At 34.2% G+C, this 16,788-nt stretch overlaps 1 protein-coding gene across 3 annotated transcripts in view; it reads right to left on the bottom strand.

Moving 5' to 3' along the window:
• ZNF148 (zinc finger protein 148) overlaps positions 1 to 16,788 on the bottom strand; it is a 35,339-nt gene continuing 18,551 nt past the window's right edge. For 2 of the 3 annotated variants that reach the window (XM_085310206.1, XM_085310205.1), the window contains exons 2-7: positions 15,788 to 16,133; positions 14,446 to 14,571; positions 11,259 to 11,382; positions 10,514 to 10,597; positions 4,355 to 4,473; positions 1 to 4,036 (exon numbers count right to left, since the gene is read on the bottom strand). In XM_085310206.1, coding sequence (XP_085166332.1) covers positions 2,441 to 4,036; positions 4,355 to 4,473; positions 10,514 to 10,597; positions 11,259 to 11,382; positions 14,446 to 14,571; positions 15,788 to 16,117 — 2,379 coding nt within the window. In that variant the 5' untranslated portion in view covers positions 16,118 to 16,133 and the 3' untranslated portion in view covers positions 1 to 2,440. The remainder of the gene's footprint in view (positions 4,037 to 4,354; positions 4,474 to 10,513; positions 10,598 to 11,258; positions 11,383 to 14,445; positions 14,572 to 15,787; positions 16,134 to 16,788) is intronic. The other variant, XM_085310208.1, reaches the window with a different exon arrangement.

Genomic DNA, 16,788 nt, shown 5'->3' with positions numbered 1-16,788 from the left:
TTTTTTTTTTTTTTTTTGCTTTTGCTGCTTGTCGTATTTAAAAAATAGTGCTATTACTGACCATCTATTTGCAAGGACAAGACACTATAACAACACAGTATTATTCAGGCAGCAAAAGCTAGGATCTCCCAGAGAWGAATGATGAAAATGAAACATGCTTTGCAAGAGGCTTCCTGGGATACAGGGGCCATATTTATTATGTCTGTGCAAGATCAAAAAAACAAATTGGTCATAAAGGAAGAAAACCAAATAGACATCAACCAGATTTAAAATATTCTTTCAAAGAAATTTCCTTACATGAATCATTAAAAATCCATATGGATTCTCCCTTGATATTCATTCTTCTTAACTCAGGGACAAATCTTCAGACCAAATAACTGGTAAGTGATAGCATGCAGAAACATCTTCCTATATTATACACCAGTTATGCACCATCAATGAATCAAACAGAATTTGTTTTCTTACAGAAAAGTATTAAGTAAGAAGTTTACGTAAGTTATGTTTCCTAGCAATGCAGGAAGCAAGCCATAGATTACAAATGCACTTTCTTCCTCAACTGTACCAAGTAAAATTAGTGCGCTATTAGCCATACCATACTGGAAAAGAGAGGATTCGGAGATATTAGGTTCCTGACAAGGAAACTTAAGAAAAATATTGCTACTATTTTGGGAAGAAGTGGGGAGTGTTGTGTGTCCCACTCAAGTCCTTTCAAAAGACAGGATATATTTTAGCCTCTTGGGACGCAGATTTTTCTACTAGCTGATGGCTTCATTTGAGAGACACCAGGTAGCGATAGTGCTGTAAAAGGATGTATGCATCCCTATTTAAAAAAAATATATATATAAATATATACACATATATGTGTGTRTGTGTGTGCGCACATGTGTGCGTGGGTGCGAGCATTTCCCTGGTTAATCAGCCTAAAACTGCCTTAAACTACCAGACAGTGTCCCTTTAGGGAAGGTGCAATAGAACATACAGTTTAAAAATCTGTAAATTGTTAACTTAAACTACACAATAGTTATGCTACTCAAACCTTACAACCTTAAAAATGCACACAGAACTACTTATCGTACCATACTGTATACTTCAAGACAAAGTACTATTCAAAAAAACATATTCATGGTACAGGGATAAAGTTTGTAGTTTATTTATATTGTGAAATGCAATGAAAGCCTCTGATCACTCATCTGTGCTCAAAAAGAAATTCTGTTCACAAGCATTATTCAACAGTTTTGCTTGGTAAAATTGTAATGAATTTCACTAAGAAAACACTAAAAAGTATGCAATTTGAATGCCCACTTCTTCAACTTTCTGGGATACTTCAGTAAATTTAATTATCTTAATTGTCAAAATTCTAGACAGAGAATTAAAATAGTTTTTACAGAAGCTAAGAATAACCAATCTCAATTTATATTAAAATAATTGGAGTTGTATGAGATGACAATGATGCAACCATATCAAACCTAAAAATCTAAAATAGTTTTATTTTTTGAGAAATCAAAAACTATCAAATAAACTAAGTGCTCTATGTTAATCATTATGAATATGTAGGGTAAGGTACAATTAAGCTTTTAAATCTTGGAATACACAGTTTGTGTAAGCATTATGTATTTGGGAATGTCATCTACAGAGTATTTCAACTAAAACTTCAAAATCCTGATATCTGCATATGAAAAAGTCATTAAAAAGTTACATCTAGATTCAGCTGTACAAAGAAATACACATTACTTCAGGAATGAAGTAAAGACATTAGCAGTTAGGTATTTTGCTAAAAAAAAGTGTTTAAAATATTTTAAATTAATTAGGCTTTTAAATAGTAAGTTAATCTATCAGAATTTATTTTTTCCTCCAAACACAACTCAATGTAATGCAAAGCAAAAATAAAGGGCAAATGGTCTAAAATTACTTTTGACAAAGATGGAAGAAAGGAACTTCTAGAAAATACCATCTTTTAAAGCTATAATTGCTTGACCTTGAAACTTACAGTTTATTCTGTCTGTTTAGTATGTGCTGATTCCCTGCTGAAGAGCAATGAGTATGCTGACAAGCTTAGAAATGACAATATGAATAATACCAGACAATAACTGTCCTCCCAAAGCATACAAGGAAACGAGTTAGGAAACAATCATGGGGGAAAGTCTTACCTGCAGATTTTGTTTATTTTAAATTTCATAGAAGGTAAAATAGTTTCTGTACTCAAACAAGTGAATAATAAACTGCCTTTGATAGGGGGCAACACATCAGGCAGTTCAATGACCGGTGACTAACCAAAAATAAAAAAAAGAAAAGCAGTTATTGGTCTTGCTAATATCAGCTTACTTTTTTTTTTTTAACATATCATATCGCTCTTAAAAGCTGTACAGAACTCCATGTTATATAGAGCAACCCCGTTTTGACAAATGTGTTCTAAAGTGCCAGTATTATTTACAAAGATTTCTTAGCCAAAAGTCTGGCCTGTTGTGGCATCAGGTGAAGAAGTCATCCCAGCTCTACTGTCATTTACATTCACCAAGGGAAATTCTGGGAATTCAGCACTTGTCCCTGGTCCCCGGAGGTTCACCTGTCCATTGGCAGTGCTAAACTGAGAAGATATTCCAGCTCTTGCCCCATGGTACTGAGCTCTGAAGGGCTGCTCAAAGGAGCTAATTTGATATGCTTGATGAACAGGCTGTGCCTCTGCCTTCTTCTGAGAAGTTACTTGATCCAAAAAGTCCTGTGTAGAGGAGGAGGAAGAATGATTTGCCTCATCACCTGAAAAGGGAAAAGGGTGCTGCGATTCACCAACCATTAGTCCAAAATGAGACTTGTCTGGAGTTGTTCTTAAAGGAGAGTTCATTCCCGATCGAAAGCTATTGACCGGTATAGATGTGTAGACCTGTTTCTCTATGGAAGGAAATGCTGGCTGTGTTGTAAGAGTCTGGTTATCAGTCACAAAATTAAGGCTTGGGTTGTTCAAATAGGCATCATTTTGGCTAGTTCTGTCCAAAGCTTGTTGTAAAAACTTTGAATATTCTTGTAACATACTAGCTTTATCTGATGAGGAAGCTTGAGAGCTTGTTCCAACTGTCTCAGATTGGGTGACCTCAGATACTTCAGAAGAATTGATTGATATACTGGAAGTTACCTCAGTGTCAGCCACACTGAAAGATATTTCATGTTGTCCATTAGCCTTGTGTGAATAATGATCTAACAGAGTTTGCAGTACCTCATCTGGAATGACATTTTTGTCATGGTTACCTTTAATTTCAACATTCAATGCCTGTGTGTCTAATATTGATGCTGTGGCAGTTTCATCAATGACACTTGCCACAGCTGCCTGCGTTACCGAAGGTTGAGATGCTATGGTACTTACATTCAAGGCATATTCTCTACTGTTATTACTAGCTGCTTGTAGATACCTCTTTTTCTTTAAAAACTGCATTGCATCATCATAATTAGTGCTGCTGTGTACCGGTTTACTGGGCCCTTCCTGTAATGTATCCACTTGATCAATGTCAGCATTACCTTCAGAGTCCAGCAAACCTTGCTTATCCACAAGATCAAAGGCATACTTTGAAACTTTGTTGTCTTCATAGGTAGATAAAGGTGAAATGGTTTGACTTTGCTCAAGTGGCTGTTTCAGACTTCTCTTGCTGTTMACTTTTTTGAGAACCAGCTTAGGTGGGTGTATTTCTCCAGAATTTGCTTCTTCTAAGTGCGTTCCACTGACAGAAGAATGTGGCATCTCAACAGCATATTCTGCTACCATATATTCATCTTTTACTTTAGTACTAGCAGAGTACAAAGGCAAATAGTCATTTTTGTCCTTCTTCTGTTCTGACTTATCTGTACTTTCCTTATCTACAGATTTTGTTTTCTCTGTTTTCTGTCTTTTCTTCTTTGGCAAGGAGCTGTCTTTCATAGGCGTAGAGAAACCAGAATCTTCCTCTGATGGCAAAAAACCAACTTTGGTGGCACTTCTGTTCGGTTTCTTGTCACGGTTCTCATGGCACATACGTTTATGTTTCAGCACACGATCAGTCCTGGAGAAATACTGCAGAAGATTTTTTTTAGAGAAAAATAAGTATTTATTTATTTATTTAAATATGAACAGTTCATTCACTTTACCCACTTTTAATGACGCATCAGACAACAGTGTTGTTTGAAGCATCAAAGAAAAAAAATATAAAATCAGTAGAGACAGTTATGACTCTGCTCCACCTGTGCACCAAGATAACCTACCATAACAAAAAAACATTCTTTTGAAAGTTTATATGTATGCACATGACTACAACATCTGGAAAAATACCCATGTATACTATTGAAGAACTGAAAGGTGTTCTATATGAAAGATTTCATGAAATCCTGTTACCTGTAAGCAATATTCGCACTGGTAAGGCTTCTCTCCGCTGTGAGTTCTTTTGTGCCTTTCCATGTGATACTTCTGAATAAACCTCATACCACATTCATCACAACGAAATGGCTTCTCACCTGATAAAAAACACATAAAAACATTAATCTAAACAAAATAAATTCTTAAACAAAACATTTTCCACACAATTATCAGGTAAAACATTACAGTCTCCATTAGAAGTAGTAAAGAAGAGGATTTAGTCTGCCGCTATCAATAAAACAACATAGGGCTTCCTCATGTCACAATTTTCCCAGGGCTCAATAGTCTGATGCTTAACAGTCACAAAAGCAGGAAAAAAAGTATTTATACTAAAAACGTTTTAAAAAACTAAATTCCCTCTCCTTCTTTCTAATGTGGGTACAGATACATGTCTTTAACCTAAAAAATGAAGAACTACAAAGATAGATAGCTAACCTTCTAAACTGCTGCTACACGTTGTTTTATGACAGAGGAGTACATAAAAACACCTTAACTCACATCAACTTAGATAACATAATCCCATTCTTTCCAGAAAAGAATTATGTATTTTAAAGGTTTCAATTTAAGATATTTCTAGGGGTCTGTGTATTTTTTTTTTAATCTTTCCTGATATCTGTGTGCAGAACTGAACTAATTGCTCCAAAAAGTCTTATTATTTTGGTTGGAAATCCCAAATAGTTCTTAATARAAAAATTAAGCTGAAAACAACAAATCTCTGTCGCTAAATTTATCCGGGCAAATTGAATTCTTTTTCCCTCTGATATTTTTATTTTCTAGGTTTCTCTGATGAACCCTAAAAATTCTAAATGCCTGAAAAGTTAGTTTTGCTGTTACAAAAGTTCATTGTTATTCTATGGAACTCATCCTGAACAGTAATCCTACCTCTTAACAGTATTATGCAATCTTTTGAGTTGACGTAGAGATCTTGAATTCTTTTGATAGCATCTGTCAACATCATCTTTGTTCTGGACACTGTATTGCTCTGACTTTGGGGATAGAAAACATCTATCTTTTGTTTCCAGAATTATGCAGATTATTTTTCTCTATATTTCTGAGGTAATTTCTGAGACATAACGTTATTTTATTCTTCAAATTATTTAATTTATTTAGAATTATTTAATATTTAATTTATTTTATTTAATTATTTAATATTTTATTAAATAATATTTATTTAATATAAATAATAATAAATAATATAATTAATTAATATTTAATTATAAATTTATTATTTAATTAAAATAAATTATTTAATTTATTTTAGAATAGTGACATTTAGCTATATCCTCTCAAAGTAGAAATAGGGTTGATAGGTCTACATCTTCAAGTAAGAGGTTATTATTTATAGAATTTGGAATGGAAAATATCTATATGACCTGCACGTTTGCTCCTAGTCAGATCATTAACTCCCAAAGTTTTGACCATCTTAATTCCAAGCAACTTCTAAATCTCTCTCTTTCTAAGCCTATGCCCTATTTTCAATTATTAATTCTTACCTCTCCACATAGATTCTCAACCAATCCCTTCTTGGATAACTTGTTGCTGACTCCAATTTATCCTCTCATAAACCAACTGATCTTCTCTCCTAAGATCTCTTAGATTCCTTAGTAGTTCTTTTTCTACAGGTTCACATTTAGTCCAGGACTAATATTTGCCATTTCTTACTTACTAAAAATCACACCATAAAATCTAAGCATCCTCTTAACTATCATTTCATCATCTCTTGTACTGACTATAATCAAATCCTCTTCTTGGGCCTATTTCCTACCTTTCTAACTCCAGTTTCATTCTTCTTTTCATGTTCTCTTTATTCATCAGGCATATTTACTTCTATGGTGTTTTATTTATACCAAGCCTGTGGAGACTTTCTGAATCAAATTCAAATCCCCATCTTCACTTCTAAAGATGATGAAGTATGAGTTTTAGGTCATCTTTGTTCTAGTTTTTACACCAGATCATTCCATTCCCAAAGACTATTTTTTAATCCCTTCTACTTACTGCTTTATTTTCCTTTGTTCCACTATTCCACTTTGTGCTTCCTTTGTATCTCCCCTCCAAACAATTTTCCTTACGTTGTCTGAAAGTTTGCTTTTCCACTCTCTTAAACCCTTCTTAGAGAAACAAACAGTAGTTTGGGATGAAGACTATCCTCAGTCTTACCAGAACCCAAACCAAGTCAGAGAAGCAAAAGAGATAGTTCAGTCTTATCCTAGCTTTAAGCAGCCCTCCAAGTCCTCCTGCTACCCCAGGAAGGCCAGAATACAGAATGCTTCACTGATACACTTACCTTCAGCCTTATACCCATTTTTGTACAKGAACGGTCATAGAGTCCTCAATATTGTTCTACTTAGCTGACTACGTACTGGTAGAAGACTCTACCCTCTACCTATTTCTCTTATCAAAGCTTCAACAGAGTCAAGTAGAAGCTTTCATTTTTTWAAATTTTTTTCTTTGTAGAGTTTTTCTCTCTACAATGATAAAGGCAGCAGATACATACCTCTGGCAGCAGCAGCTTATGTCTGTGCCAGACCATGCACCACTTTGAAATGGCTTGCACACAGTGTGGAAARGGATCAGATTGTGACAGGAATTTTGGAGACTTTGAGAGCAGACATGAAAGCATTGCTGCCATGTCACAATAGGAAGAAAAGTAATCTGTTTGTGGACACTGCCCTCAAATTAGTCACTAAAATACAGAAAATGGTATTTTTCAGTAGAATTCTAGAATACTCTGCAAGTAAGATTAAGAAGCACGTTGTGAAACTGATACTATACTTAATTCTTGCTTTAATCTTCGTAAGATAGTATTGGAAAAAGATTAAAAAATAATATCAGATACACTTCCCATAATGTCTTCTCCTAGCAGAAGCCTGAAACTTCAGATGCCTTCTGAAATTTTATTGTACTCTTAAAATAGGACATATTGTAAATGAAGGAGATCATTAATAATAATATTTTACTCATGTAGGAAGTGTCCAAGACATATTTTTCTGAAATAAGTTAATGAGTAGGAAAGAATCAGATGTGAAAAAAGGCAAAACTTAAAAATATAGTAATTATAAGAATTATTTATCAAAACAGCCTAAAGAAGAATATTCTTAAAACATTTTGATTATGTTTTGTGTCTACATAGAAAATCTATTAAAACTGAGCAATATTACTATTTACAGCTACAAATACAATATGTACAAAGGCTCTAATAATTATAAAAGTAAACCTCTGGGATAGTTAAAATCTAAACAGACAAAATACAAATGATAAAATACGAAAGAAGGCAATAAAAAAGCAGCATGACTGAATAATAAAGCACTTGAATTATTAGTCCCAATGTTTTTTTTTTTAATGTATTCTCATTTTTTGTGTTTAAAATGCAAAATGGAGTGGGTTACAGAATTAGGAGATGACATATGAATGCATGAGTGCGGAAGGAGTACAGAAACATCTCTCAACAAAAAAAGTAGACATATTTGAAAAACACATTTGGTATTATTCTCTTCAGGAGCCCAGCAAACTCAAAATATGAAAATGTACTGATGACTCTTCGTCCTAACTGAAATGGCAATTTCCTGTATCATTAATGACAAATTTAGCAGCATGATCCTATCACTGTTACCCCGCTGTACATACAATTGTTTCTAGTAAGTGAAATCTGTACTAATGCAATGTCTGCTTTTAGATGCAACTATTTAGTTATTTACCTAGGATAAGGCTGTTCATTGATGGCTTCCTACTTCCCTCATAACATTTCATTTGAGGGAGTGGTTCAGAGAACAGAATTCAAATCATACTGGAACAAGCTACAGYACCTCTAAGTTCGGGGCTTGTCACAGGCACAAAACACAGCCTCTGTTACCACTATCTTTGATGGTCTTATAATACTAAACTTGAAAAATTGATAAAGATTTTAAAAAGAGGAGGAAACATCCTGTTCTTCAGCAACATTTTGAACATTGTAAAAAAAAAAAGTGGTGCCAAGAGATGGTCATTTAGAGAAACAAAAAAAAAGTAAAAGAAAAAATATTTGTAGTGAAAATTTCTTGAGTGTGAAGATTGAAGAGAGCTCTCCTTCCCTCTCATCGGAGTTAAAAATACAGACCCACTGCTCACTTGCTAGTCATATAAGCAAATTGAAATTTCAGCTTTCTTTGGATGAGTTTAATTATGCAACTCTCAACAACAGTGTCTCTATACAGCCAATAAAGGCCCACTCATGAATATTATCATAGGGCACACAGAATGCCAATTAACTATACTGTAATTGAGCCAAGAAATCAAATTCAGCAGCAGTCAAATATTCACTTACTAAATTAACTTCAAAAAAAATTTTTTTAAGATCAATGCTTTTAGTTTTTTTCAGAACAAGTCATATATCTATAATAACCACAACCTTACTAAAAGTGCAAGACGGCAGTCTGCTGGAAACTGGCTCAATAAAGTGAGAATTAGATTCCTGGAAATAGGGTCTTACATGCTTTCTCCTAAGCATTTATATAGTTGTCATCTAGGAAACACTCATAATTCAACATTTTAAACACAATCACCATTCCAAATTTTCTAAGAAATAAGCAAACTAYACTAAACAAGCAAGAAAGGGAGGAAAAGATAGTTATCTAAAAAGGCAGATAACAATATAAACAATATAAATTGTTAAATGGCAGTTTTTTCTTTGCTAAACAAAGAGCAGTATAGGTAAAAGTTGGCAGGAAAAAAAAAAAAATCACCACCACCACCAAACCCTCCCTCCAAAGCTTACAAGCAACATAGCGGAATTCTTGTTAGAGCTATAAGTTGAATTTTTAAAGATAATTAAATCAATTTATATTGTATTTGCAGTCATGTGTTAATTAACTACATTGCCCAGACTCTCATTTTCACAGCCACGTACAGGGAATAATCCTCAGGAAAAATATCGCATGAAAAAATGTTAAAAAAAATAAAATAAAATAAACCATGCTTAAATTTTTGCCTTTTCTATTGCTGGGGTGGGGGGAGGGAATAGATGGAAGAAAGAGAGCGAGTAAGCATTCTTTTCAAGAATAATATCTGCACAAAGTGAAGGCAGCATGGTTCACCAGTTCAGAGCCAGAGGAACGACTAGGAACAGAACAAAGACGTTGGACAGAATAATGGAGGACTCTTCTGTGGCTGGCTGGCTGAAGGAAACCTACTTAGTCTGGACTCATGGCAACCTAGGATACAAAAAACCCATACACAACAGGGCATTTGTGCATGTAACTCCCTGTACACTGCCCTGAAAATTCATTTTGCTGAGGATTTTTTCCCTCTCAACGCTTACACATGCACACGCTGCACTGCATGTTAGTAGCTTTCATATCCATTTAAATGCTACGGACAAGAAACACTGTGCACATTCACCAGCTCTGCTTTTCTGCAAAACAGGCTGAGAAATTGGCATCTAGTCCAAAAGGACCATATTACAAAATATTTATAGAGGGATTGAAAGGCCATGCACCAAAATGCCAAAAACCCAACGAAGCCAAACCTGTTAAAGAATGTGGTTTTGTGCAGTGCAACAAGATAAAAAATAAACAAGTACATACAAACTTTAACTCTCTTTGGCTTAAAACTTCAGGCCTTATTTAACCTATATTGCATATTTTCAAACTAAGGCTCTTATTTTTAGAACAGTTCTGAATTAAAGCTTTGAAAAAAAGAGTGAAAAGTAATGCTAATACTAATACCTTTGGGATTAGGCATTTTGGCCATTTTAGTCCTGGCACTTTTCCATCACATTCCAAAAAAAAAAAAAAAAAAAAAAAAAATCTACTGAGATTTGGAAGTCTCAATTGTCCAAATTAATTTGATACAACAAAACATACAACTGCTTAACAAACCTGGACTTTTATGAATACACAAACTTCAGGATTCACTACTTGGGATATTTTTAGAATACTATTTTCAAATTTGCTTACGAGAGTTTATAYTCATTTTACAGCCAAAGAAAAGTGGAGCAAGTCAAAGGCACAAAGCTAATTTAATTTTTTAGATTTGGTAACATATGTTAAGTCAAAACAAACTACAGCAGGATTTTAGGCTGCATATTTATTATCAGAAACCTTGCCTGAGTGGGGAAACAGTTCTTAAGCACGCTAGTAAAGATACTCAAGGCACTATACTCACCAGTATGAATCTTCTCATGCCTCTGTAGCAGGTACTTCTGAATGAAACGCATGTCGCACTGACTGCACTGAAATGGTTTTTCACCTTGAACAATATAATTCCACATCCACAAGTTAATAACTACACACTGTTGTTTCTGATAACTATTTTTGAGGAATATAAAAACGCCTATAAAAACCCCAGCATCTGAGCGAATTCCAAAAATATTCTAATATCAAAAAATATTATTAGTCTTACTAAGTATATGAACTCCAGAATTCTTTCCATGATCCTACGAGTCATATTAACACTAACACAGAAGAGTGATCTAAAACAGCTGTAATTTCCTCATGAATAGGATCAATCATGATGCTGGCATAAGACTGCATTCAGGATACTGGCAAGCTATTGTAATGGTAAGTACCTTTTCCACTTCTCCGAACCAGAGGTACCTCATCAGGCAAATAAGCAGCAGGAGCACATTTTACAAAGGGGTCAATTTTGGCACTTAGGCTACATTCAACCAATTACTTTCTGATAAAGGAAGAAAAGAAATCTTGTAAACAGTTAGGTTTTCAGTTTATTAAACATATGTCGACTTTTTTTTTCTGGTATTCTTTTGACACTTTGGTGCATGGAATCTCTAAGCTTAGATGCCAAGTTAGCTACGCTCTTAAAACCGAAATTCGCATAGAGCTGAAAACATTTTTAACAAAGTAAACAAATCTTTATATAGTAGAAAAGACAATTTGAAGTCAAGCAGTACCTGTATGAATGAAGACATGTCTCTGTAAATGGTAGTTGGTTCTAAAGGCAGCATTGCAATGCTCACAAACATGAGATTTGTGGGTTTTCAGACCAAGTGATCCGTCCTCATTTATTGTAAGGATCTATTTTAAAAAGAGTAAAATTTGTTCTCACACTACCCTCTAAAGATGTCTTATTTACTAAAAAAAAACAAAAACCAAAAAACCAAAACTGTTTAATGCAGAAAATGTAAATATTTTGGGTAAACCATGCTAATTTCTACAAAACTATCCGATAGGCTTTTCATTTACATTTCCAAATACGGCCCAATCCAACAYATGTCTCGTTAAGTTAAAAGATACTTCAACACGACAGAGACAAAAGTAGCTCCTGGAAAACCAGCTTAGAGCTTCCCTATTCACAGCTGAGTCACTTTACATGCTACTGTTTACTTTGTCCGTCTGGTGGAAAGGAGGCAAAGTAACCAAACCACCTCTGGGCACAAAACCATGGMCAATTACTTTTTAAAGGAAAAGTGAAATGTTATATTCTTGTTTCAATCACGACTTTAAATGTTTGTTAAAATGCATTAAAACCTATCCAGGATAGTCATACAAATTATCTGTATAATCTCCATAGTCTCAGAGACAAATTGTTTTTAAAAAACAAAATCGCAGAGCCATACAACCAAAAGAATAGTATTACTTTTCTCTCTGTTCAAATTTTTCACTCAACAGAATATTGCTCACACAATATACATGTTGGAGAAGTTCCTCAACAAATTCAACTTTCCACACTCAATTGCTTTGGTATCAAAGCAGCTATTTTCATATGAATTTGAAAAAACTTAAATGAAAACGATTTCCACTGTACCTATCTCATTCAGTAAAGCTCATCACAGATTTTCTCTATTTGACAAAAGAAAAAAAAAACCCGCCCAACAATAAAGCCCCTACTATCTCTGGCAAGACAATAAGAAAATTGGCAACTGGCAAGCAAGTTACATTTCCAAAAGTTTTACTTAACTGGAAAYAGACTATAAAGAATAGTTTAAGTAACCTTAAATAAAATAGTTCAATCCCTTGTTATTAAAAAAAAAAAAAAGTCTGCTGGGGAAAACATATCTGCATCTTGCTTAGCTAAGATGTTTAGGGGGGKTATGACAATGATAGTGATGAGAGAGTCAGAATAAGCAAAATAACACTTTCTCTGCAACAGTAGCAAACACTGTAGGATCTACTTAAACAATTTTAATTCTGCTGCATCAAAACTCAGCAAGGGTGAAATCTTGAGCCAACAAAATCCGTGCATTCACTCTGAAGGACAAGCACATTCATACGTTTATCAGATTGGTACGTTATAACTCCAGTACGTCACAGATACAGACAATTACAGAAATTCTGTTCTGTAACARTATAGTACTAATGAAATAATGACTGGTTACTTGACATGAATTTCAATATATGTTATGAAATTTTTTTCATAGATTACACTGAAATTTGTAAATGATTGTGCAGAAAATATACTTAATTTCACAGTTAGCCTAAATCTGGGTTCTTCTACTGTATCTATTCACTGCACMTTTTAAATCAAGAAAATTAGTTTTGTCAATGTAGTTTTCCTATTAAAAGCAACAAAAAGTGTATGTTTTTTAGTGTATGTATGTGCACGTGTGTGTGCACGAGTTGGTGGAAGTAGACAGAATTCATAAAAGTTACTGACTTTTATGTATACRATGAGCAAGTTAAAATAAAACAAAATTTAAGGTATTTCAGTATATTAATGGACTTCCATATTTAAAAGCCCCAGGGGCTGTCTGGATAGAAAAATCAACTTGAGTACTCTGGGAACACTAACTTAAACTRGAGTAGACTCTCATCTGTATTAGTCATTTAGCTTCTTTTTGCCATTGTATTCTTACAAACCCTTAAAAAAAGCAAGGGGAAAGACTGAAGAAGAACCTGTTTAATGATTCTCCTGATCATTTTCCAATCTTTTGTTATGTCAAAAGAATGACACTGACAGATTGGGAGATATAAAGGAAGCATGCAAGTACATGTCTGTCGAGAGAGGGGCACGTGCCTCTCCTATCTTGCAATGTTTCCATGGAAGTGATCTGTGGAGGCTATTCAAACCAGAGCTCCGTTTTTTAATCAAAGGAAGAAGTATCTTGATGCAAAGGTTTTGGAACTTGCTTCCACACCCAATCTGAAACAATTTGTCGACTTTCCAAGAATACTACAAATGCCACCTAACTTGACAGTGGTTTGGGGAGGACTGAAAGGTAGCTAACCTTGGGAAAACAGCAATTAGGCTTTGGATTTTTTGCTGATGTTAGAGTGGGTTTTCCTTCAATGTATACGCAATCTGGGCTGATTTCAGAGTAGGCTTATTTTAATGCTGCTGTATGACCACGYATATATATAAAACTGATTTTTGCCTCTCAGAGCATCCTGGACACATTCTATTTTAAACCTGAAGATTAATATTGATTTGGGGAACTACGAGAAGATTTAACACTGCTGCAGCACTCGGCCCTCACCTCATTAGGTGAAATGATGCTGTTTTTATCTGAAGTAGGTCTCACCAGAAGAAAATCTAAGCTTTTCAGACATACAGGGATACATACTCCTCATGAATGGATCTCTTCAAAACAATTTTTGAAGTAACAAACCAGCAGCTAGCATAAGATTCTTTCGATATAAATAAATACATATATGAAGGTGATTAGGACCACAGGAATATTCCCTACCAGCAGATTATTTTATATACATTAGTAAACTTTTTAGAATTTTCAAAACTACCATTTTAGATTTCTTTTTAAGAACTTTTCGCTATGCATAAAGCATATAAAATTATCAGGCTCACATGAAAGCACAACTATTATTAGATAGATACAGAGTAATGATTTATAAGTTGTCTATAAAACTACTGACTCATAATTTTAAAAAGATATTTGGAGAGAGAACTGCCTGGAGAGATAGATGTTAAAATGTGTCAAGGGTTCACGTTGCTAAACAGAGTTCAAAGAAAAACAGTGTTATAATCAGGTTTTGATTTGGGTTTCTGGTAAACTTGCAAACTGCATCTTTACTGAGCAAACAAACAATTTCCAGCCTAACTACTTCAAGTGCTAATGAAATTAGTCATAGTCAACCAAATCTTCAGGTTCTTTTATTCTTGGTTTTGCCAAATCAATGTCTTACTTTTGCTGGTGAACGCTGTTTTCTTTTCTTCTTTTTCTGCAAATCTACTGGCTCTCGTATTTGTTTTTTGTCTCGTTTCTGTTGTTCAGATGCATCAGTAAAGGTAATTTCTTGCTTTACACTGATCTGTTAAGATACCAAGTGCCAGTTTCAGGTAAGGTTCTCACTACAGAAAAGCAATTTTTCAATTTTAGAAGATGACAAACTGCTGAAACAGAAAACCTTTTTCTAAGGGAATTATCTTGTGGTTTCATTCTTTCAGAAATTTAAGTGAAAGGAATAATAAGTATCTTCAATAAAAAGGGCATAGTTAATTTCTACAGTGACATTTTGATGTATCCTTTCATTCATCTCCGAAAGTCTTTTTTCCTTCTGACCTGTGGTGATTTTGAGATCAGTTGTTATATTAAAATCACTTCCATCTGTACAACCATTCAGTTTTTCATACCTACTTTACTTTAGTCYGTGTATTGTCATGGCAAGATTTAACGGAATAGTTTATTAGATATTAAAACAAGAAGTATTTTTTAAGAAAACAAGAATAGTGCTAATGAAGTTTTTTTCCAAAAAATATTTCTTGATCTAATGTAAACTTTAATAAAGAGCAAGATATTCTTACATTTTTCTAACACCTGAACCATCTAATCTACAGCTAACAGCCTGATGTTTTAACAACGCTACCTTTATAAAGATTATTCTTCAGATATAAGGCTATCTACTTTTTAAGTCCTTGTAATTATCCTTTATGTTTGAAGGGTAACAGTGATGATGTGCTGTATTACAGACAGACACTCTACTTTCAAAAGAAAGTCATCTATATTCACTCTGGGATAGATGAGGTACACCTTCTATTAGATATCAGGGAGGGGCATATTTATGGTCATGTATGAAGTGTCACAGTCCAACCTGCAGTGTGAATGCAATCGCTAAGCGTCCACATACTTTGAAAATATGTAAGAAAATGCTTCCTATACCAAGAGAAACTAAATAGCACTATGAACAGTATAAATGGTATGCACCTTTTACTAACRCTACTTATTCTGGTTGGTAGTTACCCTTGAACATTAAGTATTTTTAAAAGAGCACATTTTAACTCATCAATTCATATGGTAACAGCCTGATTATAAAATATTTATAAAACAGATACTGAAAGATTATATTTAATTGGCAAATTTTATCYGCAGCCAGAGGCAAATGACATTTTCATAAATAGCATCTATTCATAAATATTTTGATAATCCAAATCCAAACAAGCAATTAATAGATTCTTGCCAGAGTAGGATAAGAATACTAAATCATGCTTCCTAGTAATTTCTCCATATTTCACAAAGAAAGTGCTTACAGGGACATTAACAGCATACTGCAGCCCTTGAGGAAGTCTGTCTTGGGTATCCATGTCATCATCATTTTTTACCGTCTCCTCATGGACCATGAGTTCATCATGTGAAATCATCTCTTGCTGTCGAAGTTCACTTTCCTGTAACACTTCATCTGTTGCAAGAATTTCTTGGTGCGCCATAGTCCGATCTTGAAGCACTGCCTCTTGCCGTTCTCCCGACACTCCAGACTGGTCAGATACTGCACCCATCCCTACCATAGCCCTGGATGACTGCATTTGGTCTATGCCACCACATTTAAGAAATAATCCTCCCAGCTTGTCTTCAATGTTCATTCTTAAGTGCAATAACCTACAAAGAAAGTTTTAATAGTAAACATCTAAAATTGGTGCTCTTATTTAAAATTTTTACTTAAAAACATTTTATAAGAACTAAGTCAGTACTGAACACACAGGCACATGCTCCTGAAATTGATATCCAAATAAAAGTGAAATGCTGGATATCTTGAGTCAGTATGATAAGATTCTCTCACACACAGGAGTAGAGACACAAACATACACTTTCAAATGAAAAGTTTATAACTAAGTGTATTCTGATCACTGGAAAAGTTATAATTAAATGACAGCTAGAAAGAATTTAATTCTCCTTCTAATGCCTTAGAAAACAGCTTTTTTTATGTCCCTTTTACTCCATTTTCTTCTTCTGTTTTGATTTACCTTCTAGAGATGCCGCTCTCATTTCTGTCCTGCTCTCCCTACTTTCTTACTCTTCAAGGGCTCTWTTACCACCACCATCCTGGGCATACTCTAGCTACTGGAACACCTTAATATCCACAAGTAAGAGAGCAACATTTTGTCTAACGGTCTATGTTAAAAAGGACTAGGGAAATTCAGATTTGTTTATAAAAAGACTATTCATTTCCATATCCACTAAACCACTGGAGTGTTAGTCAGAAACCATGAATTCCAGTAGTGAACAGCAATATCATTACATTCATTGATGATCC

Source organism: Rhea americana, unplaced genomic scaffold (genome assembly GCF_003343005.1).
Source record: "Rhea americana isolate MKP2758 unplaced genomic scaffold, rheAme1 scaffold_313, whole genome shotgun sequence".
In the NCBI taxonomy this organism is placed as follows: domain Eukaryota; kingdom Metazoa; phylum Chordata; class Aves; order Rheiformes; family Rheidae; genus Rhea; species Rhea americana.
Note: the sequence above shows the minus strand (reverse complement) of the source record. Positions and strands in the feature narration are given on the sequence as shown.